At 36.6% G+C, this 10129-nt stretch overlaps 1 protein-coding gene across 1 annotated transcript; it reads left to right on the forward strand.

The window, feature by feature from the left end:
* The first annotated feature begins 523 nt into the window (after positions 1-523).
* On the forward strand, positions 524-895 carry LOC131675969 (hemiasterlin resistant protein 1-like). The gene has a single exon (XM_058955088.1). The coding sequence runs from the start codon at positions 524-526 to the stop codon at positions 893-895; it is 372 nt and encodes a 123-aa protein (XP_058811071.1).
* The last annotated feature ends 9234 nt before the right edge of the window (positions 896-10129 follow it).

Genomic DNA, 10129 nt, shown 5'->3' on the forward strand with positions numbered 1-10129 from the left:
ACCTCAGCAAGAATGGTGGGACTTAAAATGTGCGTTTGGGCAGCACTGCTTTGAATATTTTCACTTAAGTTCTTGGCAACGCGGTAAATGAAGTGGTGAATCGCAGTACAAAATTCATTAGCAATGTACACAAACTAAAATGAACCTCTCGCTGTAGAACATTGGATGAAAATGTTTAACCTCACTTTTTTGACATTTCGCAGAGCTTGTTTACATAGACTTGGAATTTTTTTTATTCGACCACAGTATGAGAAACTTGATTTGGTTCACTTTTAAATGCGAATATCTTGTATTAACAAGCTCGCTAGGCTTTCATTTTTATTTGACGTCATTAGGCAATGTTCCGTTAAATTTGGCTTTTGGATTTTTCTTGTCCACGATTCGTTGAAGAAAGCAATTTTATTTGTTGCGATCAATTTAACTTGTTTTGTTTTTTTGATGAATTACAACGTTAGCCACGAAACATTTTGATGATCTCTGGTAATTGCGTTGCAGATGTCCTTGAAACTATATACATCGCAACATGGTCCAGCCTGCGTCACACTATGCTGTCGCTGCACCAATGGTAGCTCCCAACCAGGCCTTTGGATTAATTGCTCATATCGCAGCTACTGCTAGTAGTGTAGCGATCGGCTCCGTCGGTAACACCGTTGGACATGCCCTCATCGGAATGTTCAGCGGTTCCGATTTACAAGATGCAGCCTCGCTAGGACAGGCTGCCCCGGTATCGGGCGAGGCAAACACTCCGGCAGGACCATGCTCGTGGGAGATCAAGCAGCTATCTTGTACCCAAGGCCAGGCCGAGTGTGATTGGGAACAATTACCAAATTTAGAAGTCCATGTACATAGCGTTCACGTGATACTTTTTCCTTTGAAGTTGATTGAATCAAAATAGTATAAATGTTGGCCAAATCCTCCAGCACTAGGATCAAAGATAGAGCATTAACATCAACTCACTGTGCTTCGGTTTTTTTTGCAACCAACTACATATCAGGTCTATGTTTTTATTTAGTAAATGTTTTAATAAATATTAGTTCACTAGCTGACCCGACAGACGTTGTCCTGCCTATAATTATTCACTGAAAAATACAACAAAAGCAAAAATAGCAATGCTTGTGGATCAAATTTCCATTAATTTCAATTCCAGTGAGGTGATTCCAATTGTAAAACCTATGTCCTATAATATACGTTATGAACAACAATGCTTTTATTTGTGCCTATCTCTATAAACAGTAACAATGCTATCGACGGTACTTCGAATTTATTCCCGTGCTTTTCAATGACTTATTTTCATTTTCAAAGTCGAATCGGAATTTGAATCCGTTTGAATCATGGGAATTCGTTTGTTTCCACGAAGCATCGCTGCATTCATACTCTCCTTTGTGAATAGTGCCTTCATACACGTTACTTATCAGCAGAGCCTAAAAAATTGACATTTCTGCGTGAACTTGAAATAAAACGAAATTCAATTCATGCCCGCTGCGATGAATGAGGTTCGTTTCCCTCGTCATTCGTTTACCCGACGCAGCGCATTCAGGTTCGGACGTGTTCGGTTTCAGTAGCAAAGTGAATTTCGTTTTTATGCTGGCTCTGAGAGGGATTATTGAGCAAAAGTGCATCAGATATAGATTATGCAGTTCACTTATGCTGGAAAATGTAGAAGATGCCAACTTTTGCCTTCAAACTGTCGACATAATAACAAATGAATGCTTTGGTTGGTGAATGAATTTATATTTTCTCTGCACTCAAGCATTCGATTCTGAATGAAATTTCCGTCAGTTGGAAAGTGAATGAATGAGGGATGCGTTGAATCTGAATGTCGGTTTCGGTAAATGCAAGCAGAAATAGGTAGGGGAATTGTGGGAAAAACCGACACTGTGGGTAAAACCGACACCCCACAACATTTCCTAGAAATCAAATTTTTATTCATTTCATAATGATACATTATTATTAGTACGTTTGTTTAGAGCATTTGAAGAAAAATTGGATTTACGTTAGTACGCCGAATGTCATAAAAATAAACAAAACATACGACAGTAGCGTTCATACTCGTCTGGATGTTAAATTTCGTTGGTAGATTTTAAGGTTTTAATCGAACAAAAGCTTTTCAAATCACCACATTTTTCAGTACCTATTATTATCGGTCTGTCCTATGATCAACTAGCTGTATTGAAGACGAGTTTGAGAAATTCAATATTTTTAATTGCATTTATAAAAAAATGTGCGCTGTTGGGGTAAAACCGACACCCTGTGGTTAGGGTAAAACCGACACCCTGTGGTTAGGGTGAAACCGACACGCTTTTAAGATGGTTGTGTATACTTGCGATTCATTTAAAAATACTGGTGATCTTTGTGACACTTCAATTAGCCTATTAGAACACTATAGTATTAGCAGAAATACACAGAAATACTTTTATTGTGTTTATTTCTTGTAAGTCCTTTTAAAAATCAAAAATTGGAATTTTTGCTTATCTGATTCTATCGAAGCTTTTGCTATTTCTGCAAAAAGCTCATCAAACCGAATTTCTAGTGTTCTCTTGGTTCGTCATAGACGAACTTTATCACAATGAGACAATGATCTTACGTATACCCCAATAGATCGTTGATGATCAAAGTCCGAAAAATCAAATCTAAAAAAGATAGTTTTACTAAGAAGTGTGTGTGTCACTTATAAGTGAATGAATCCAATTAGCAGAACGTAGAACGCTTGCAAATCTTCTCTTATGAAATAAAATGACACTGGAGGTTGCAATGATGTGCGCAAGGATTATTTGAAAATACACGTATCAATAAATAACCCTATAGCATAAAATACTCTTATTTATAGTACTACGCTTTCGAACTTTCTTCCCCTCACTACACGATGAAGCAATAAAGAAAGCACATATTTGCATCATACATACTCACACTTTATCAATCACGAATATATCTCATTTTTAATAAAGATAAAGATTTTAATAAAGTGGAGAGAAAATAAATTAAAGGATGTGTCGATCTTACCCCTATGGGGTGTCGGTTTTACCCGCAGTGCCTACAAAAAGTCACTTTGTTTTCCAAGTTTTACAACCAATAATTTTTAATGAAATTAATTTTTTGAAGCGCTGAAAAAATTAAGTCTTGTTAAGAATTTTCTGAAGAAGAATTCTGCATAAAAACTATAATTTTATTGGTTTTGTGGCAATTTAGAAAAATTGTTAAGCTTAAGGTGTCGGTTTTAACCATAATTCCCCTACCTGATTTTGAAATTTCGTGGCTCTGCTTATCAGCTCTCTCGCCGCTCTTTTAAATGCATGTAAGCAAGGTTTGTCATAAAATACCTAGAACTTTTTAACAGAAAAGCACCGTCCCATAAAAACTGGACCCAATAGCACATCAATGACATTTTAAAACGTAATTACCTATAATGACAAACTATGCAAACAATCCTAAACTAAAAATGTCCCATTTGCACAAATAGATAGATTAAGAAAGTGTTAATATTTTGTGATCCTGCTAAAGAACATTTCACAGAAAATAATACGATAATCAAAGAAATCCATCATGTCGTTCATAAGTTATGCGATGACACACGGAAACCATTTCATTTTTATATATAGAGATATCCAGCAAAAGGTGCATATATGAGAAAAACACAATTGCACTAATAGGTGGATTAGGAAAATTTCAATATTTTATTCACATGTCAAAGAACCTTCTACAGAAAAAAACAAACAAAATAATGCAAAAATCAAATAAATCCGCTACCTCGTTCTTGAGTTATGCGATGATACACGGAAACCATTTCATTTTTATATATAGAGATATCCAGCAAAAGCTGCATGTATAAGAAAAACACAATTGCACTTAGGAAAATTTTAATATTTGATTTTTATGTCAAAAAACCTTACCCAGAAAATAACCAATAAAATAATGCAAAAATCAAAGAAATCCGATATCTCGTTCTTGAGTTATGCGATGACACACGGAAACCATTTCATTTTTATATATAGAGATATCCAGCAAAAGGTGCATATATGAGAAAAACACAATTTCACTAATAGGTGGATCAGGAAAATTTCAATATTTTATTCATGTCAAAGAAAGGTGCATATATGAGAAAAGCACAATTGCACTAATAGGGGGATCAGGAAAATTTCAATATTTTATTCATATGTCAAAGAACCAGAAAATAACCAATAAAATAATGCAAAAATCAAAGAAATCCGATATCTCGTTCTTGAGTTATGCGATGACACACGGAAACCATTTCATTTTTATATATAGAGATATCCAGCAAAAGGTGCATATATGAGAAAAACACAATTTCACTAATAGGTGGATCAGGAAAATTTCAATATTTTATTCATGTCAAAGAAAGGTGCATATATGAGAAAAGCACAATTGCACTAATAGGGGGATCAGGAAAATTTCAATATTTTATTCATATGTCAAAGAACCAGAAAATAACTAACAAAATAATGCAAAAATCAAAGAAATCCGATATCTCGTTCTTGAGTTATGCGATGACACACTGAAACCATTTCATTTTTATATATAGAGATATCCAGCAAAAGGTGCATATTAGGGTGTCCCAAAATGACATCATGGTCTCACTTCTTAAATGAAGGGTTAGGGTATCAGGACCACTTTCTTCTTCGGAGTGAATTTGCTAAAACGCTCCCTACTGGTGGCTAATTTTGATTTTTTGAAAAATGGGACGATTTTGGGTAAAATTTCAAATTCATGCTTATTGAAGTGCTTCTGAACTGTCTTAAATTTTTTTCAGCATTATTTTTATTTTTCTGGAGATCCAAGTGGTGAAGTTTGGTTAGTTAGTTTATACAAATTTTGAAGTACAAGAGCGCCAGAGCCATTAAAAGTTAGTAAAAAGTGTAATTTTTGGTCGACATAAGGTCGACATAATCGTCCAAATTACTCAACTATTCGCCATACAATAAAAAGTAAGAGTTGTAGCTCTCGTTATTGGATGATTAGCGAACAAATCGACCACATCCAGCACGCAGTGAAGAAAACATAGCGGCGGTGACATCCCCAATCATTGGAAACCAATATTACTCGAGTAATTAGCCAGATACCACTTGAAATAGTCGAATTTGTCATCAAAAATTGGACCAGTCGAATGGACTACCTGAAACGCCAACATGGTCAACATTTGAAAGAAATTGTTTTCAAACAATAAATGGCAAAAAATGTTCTTTCGATTGACAAATAAACAATTCGCGATTTACTCCATTTTTCAATTTTTTTGCTAGATTAAAAAACGTCATGACGAATCACCCTGTATTAAATTATTCAGATCAACTTTATTCAAAGAGAATTTCAATTCCTTCCAGCGATTTTTTTTTGTTAATGCCTATTCTCTGCGACTCATGGCAACCAAAATTTGTTTTACTCAGAAATAACCACAATTTGTTGGATAGCTCAATATGAGGTTTGGCCAAAGTGGTATCTTCGTTCGGTATTGGCACTACACCTAGGGGCAGATCACTCTAAGAATGTATAACAAATTTGCATCAAATTGGAAAAAAAATGCATTCAATTTCCTGTTTTGCATCAGCTTTGCACTGCCTCGCAAAAAAGTTTGTTTAACAAACGTCCTACGCTGATCCACTTTGTTCAACGTTTTGTCAGAGACTAATAGAGACTACCAACTGACGAAGAAACACTCGAAATTCCGTGGTACACTGTGTACTAGATCTTAAGAAGTAGCAGAAGTACCACGGTCCCTTCAGTTTTGCCAACCTTAACAAACCAATCTAGTGATCCCCTTTGCATCGGGCTTGTAAAGTTGGTAGCAGGTATTATTTATTGACCGTTGCTAGGATCGTCGCTGCATCTTTTGTTTATATACAAAAATGTCTTCGTTTTTCATCTATGCAACGACACTTTCTAGCTTTTCAACCACAGGCCAGTTTGTTATCGTTCAGGGATTAATCGTTCGGGGGGACTAAACGCAGTTCGTATGCATTTAAATTGCTGAAACTATAAGTGCGATTGTGCCCAAGAGGTTTTTAACAACATAAAGTTCGCAAATATGTGTACCATAGCGTCCGAGGCATTTCGATACACGAAAGATGCACCATAAATGCCCAGACAGATTAGCGTCGTAAGATTTCGCACAACTTCGTTTTTGGATCTTATTTCTTTTAATATTTCAGCCACTGTGTTGTTTTCTCTCTCGGGTGTAATGCCAAGCCACTGTTGTTTAAAAACTATGAAACCTTTGCATGTTTTGCATATTGTTTTAAAATATTTTGGAAAACAAAAATTGTTCGGAATTCATCAACCTTTACTTAGGGATAGTTTTGGAAAAGTTAACTGTGGGGCGGGCGACTCGTAATTAGGTAATACTTTCATGGAAATATTTTAGAGATGGCACTGCTTCAGTGGTGGCTATGGTGAATTTAAATGTATGGGAAAGATATTAAAACTTGGGATTTTGGAGAAACTATAATATTGTGGTTGTAAAATGAATACACATTTGATGCAGAAAAAATATGGGAATAGTTTGCAGAAGTTTATTTAGATACTTACTTGAAAATTTTCAAATAAAATCTAAAAAAACTGTTTGCGCCCATACATTTTACGCATTGGTTTCCACCAAGAAAAGTTGAAACTCTTTCTCTCACAACTCTCTGTTTCACTCGTTTTGACAGCAGATTCCCTGCTCATCGCTATCGGAATGTTTTCTTTTAGAATTTAAGCGCAAAAGTAACAACCGATTCGAAATCCGATTCATTCAGGATGGGTTGTTGCCTTCGGTTGGAATTCCATCATAAATCAGCCCATACTCCAAGTCTCATTCCGAATGTAATTTACTGGGATGAGGATATTTTATGGTACGGACATCTATGTGTCGTCATAAAGAAGCTCTAGTTTCATGTATATTGCCGCAAGATGTTTAAAATATGGAAAAGCACACCCTATCATATAACGTAAGCAGAAACGACATAAACTACTCAATTGGAAACCGTTAGATTCATAAAAAGCTCTGTTAGTTCCATAAAAAGCAGCTCTACAATTAATTTTTTCACTGTTTCGTAAACAACAGATAACCTAGCAGGAAAAATAAAAACACGTAGCAAAGAAAAGCAAAGCATCCTCGATGATCAACGCGTTTTCTGTTTGACATTTCGAGGGACCGTCTAGTACTACCTGAGTTAGTACCTCTTGAGCCACGGAAAACTCGCGAGTCCGCCGTCTCAATTAGTCTCTGGTTTTGTTAAATGTAGGGCTAGTTTTTCTGTAGGGTTTTGACGTCTTACACGCAACGCAAACAATATTGCATGCAACGCAAAAACATTGCACGCAACGCAAAATACATTATGAATTTTTATTTTGATGGAAATAAATGCATTTAATTTCGCTGATTTTTAAAAATGCATCACAAGTGATCTGCCCCTAGCACTACACCATTCTAATTTGTCTCGATTGAGATTCAACGTCCCAGTTCAACCGCTGGAAAATTAGCCAGAATTCCGACAGTTTTTTTCAGAACTCTGGCTCAAGTGACATAACTGGCATAACATTGGGCAGGGATGTCCTTAATTTTCTCTCAGTCCATTTGGTAACCCTATTTAAAACGGCGTTTTCTTTTTCTCTTTAGTGCGTCAGGATCGGGTTTAATGAGAATTTGATGATTTTTTGTACCATCAATTATAAAAATAATGATAACTTTACTAATGATGCCAAGTCTCTAATTATTTTTAGTAAAATTAATTCTCCATAATTACTTCTTGGAGGCCTATTCACAAAAATTATTGTACTAGAAGATGCGCTGTATTCTGTTGTAAAACTTTTTCCAAAATACAAAGCCTTCAAAATTGGCTATTTCGAAATTATGTGATCTAAAACGTAAAGATCAGTTTTTCAACATTCACCCACCTTTCTGCATTTTTCTTCACTCTAAGGTATCTAACATGGGAATGAGACTTTATATACAAACTCTGAATACTCTAATCAACTCGGCATACAAATATACGCTATAACTTGCCACTAACTCGACATATTTGTTTAATTTTCAACTCCACTAGGTGTTTATTAATATACTAAATAATTTAAAAAAATCGTCAAATGCTCATAAAAACCGATTCTGATGTAGTAGAGACAAGAAGAAAACGCTATTTTTCATCATTTTCCTCGTATTTTACGAAAAACAAAATGCGGACTAAGCACACTGAAATTGTTTTGCTTTGCGGAACAGTGTTATTTTTTATGAATAGCATAAAATATCAAAAGGTTATCTAGCAAAAACTTAAATAACTCATACCCCTCTAGCCGTAACTATACACTTTCTTCAGCAAAAATACGCCCCTATATTTGGCTCAACTATTTGAAGTGTTTTCTATACTTTTAAACTAAGTTTAAAACACACTTTTTACTAAGTTAAAAAGGCTCTGTCGCTCTTATAATCCACAATTTGTACAAAACTAATTAACCAAACTTCTCCATTTGGATCTCCAGAAAAATAAAAAAATGCTGAAAAAATCTAAGACAATTCAGGAGCACTTCAACAAGCATGAATTTGAAATTTTACCCAAAATCGGCCCATTTTTCAAAAAATCAAAATTCGCCACCAGTAGGGAGGGTTTTAACAAATTCACTCCGAAGAAGAAAGTGGTCCTGATACCCTAACCTTTCATTTAAGAAGTGAGCCCGATGACTTTTTTTAACATGATGTCATTTTGGAAACCCTAATATGCATGACTGACGGTCATGGTGTTGAGCGGCTGACCCTGAAATCTATGCCAGAACCGTATTCGTTCGTTTAGTCCGAGTGATATTGCGTAACTCGGGGAACAGGCAAGTGCGACGATTGAGTCGTCATGGGCTTCAATTTTGTACATACAGGCACCTAAAAATAACCAATCAATTTAATTATGTAGATTTAGGCCATACCGTAAATTTGGCTGACATACCCCGTATCAAGTCCCACACACATAGCACACCATCCTGGCAACCAGATGCACCCATCTCAGCCTGCCACTGGTCTATGAAAATACATGTGATAGGACCGCAATGGCCATTTAGGGTGAACTGCAATAGGTGGCTATCGAGCCGGAACACTTTAACAGTGTGGCCCTGGCTGCCAGTAATGACTGTACCGCAGGTCACCGGTGACCCTGCTGGTCAAACTCCAGGATACATCGAAGCTTCTCCTGGGATGCGTGATGTTGAGCTAGCAACGCTGTGGACGAATTTGAGCCGGCGGATTGCTGAAATAAACTAATGCTTCTTGCCGAACCGGTGCGTACGTGGCCTAAAAGGAATAAGAATTAAGGCACTTGATGACATACTCATTACAGACTGAAAATTAAATGACTTAGAATATACAGTATTTTAAAAGAACAAGTAAAATCTGTCTGCGCCCTAGGTGAGCTTAAAAAATTGCTTGAAACATAGAACTTACTTCGCCCATATGCAGACGTAAATCCCCAATCGATCTGATAACCTTACGTGTACGTCTCCAGTCTCAAGAAATCGATTCGTTCACTCAACCGTGCGACTATCACTTTGTCACCGGCGAGATTTATGTTAGTTACCCCATTGTTGTGGGTTTTTTCGGCTTCATATATATATATCCTGCAATGAAACGTCCGTCAATAGTTGTAATATAAAACAAATGACTACAAACAATTTACCGTAAAGTTACCAGTCGTTCCCTCCCAGAACTCTAACCGCCCATCTGCACACCCAATCTCTGAGATTATCAAAAAAGTCCAGATACCAGATCGGCGAAGTCTGGTAACATTTCTTCCGCGCTGAACTTCCTCCTCCAGTTGGCTGAGAACATTCGCCAGCGCTCATCTGCTCCCGGGGTGGGATGAAGCCGTATGATTGGACTTACTCTCCACCGCTGCTACATCATAGCCCTTGGTCGAATTATTCCACCAAAACCGAATTCGCAGATCCGCACACAACCTTTTGGGCATACACGATTATCATTTGTGAAATGTTTCTCCTACTGGACGGTAAAATGAAACCATTCCGGGTTAATATTTTCCTGCATCTCATTCTGATGATTGTGCCTGGTGAAGTTAAACTGTAGTTTTTTCTTCAGTTTGAAAGCAAAACTGGTCGGCGAACTCTCTGGAAACGGGAGACAGCTGATGTTTTTGGATTCCTTGGC

This window comes from Topomyia yanbarensis, chromosome 1 (genome assembly GCF_030247195.1).
Source record: "Topomyia yanbarensis strain Yona2022 chromosome 1, ASM3024719v1, whole genome shotgun sequence".
Classification (NCBI taxonomy): domain Eukaryota; kingdom Metazoa; phylum Arthropoda; class Insecta; order Diptera; family Culicidae; genus Topomyia; species Topomyia yanbarensis.

What these genes read in the sequence shown, in the direction of transcription:
- LOC131675969 (XM_058955088.1), top strand. Translation starts at nt 524, where the DNA reads ATGGTCCAGCCTGCGTCACACTATGCTGTCGCTGCACCAATGGTAGCT.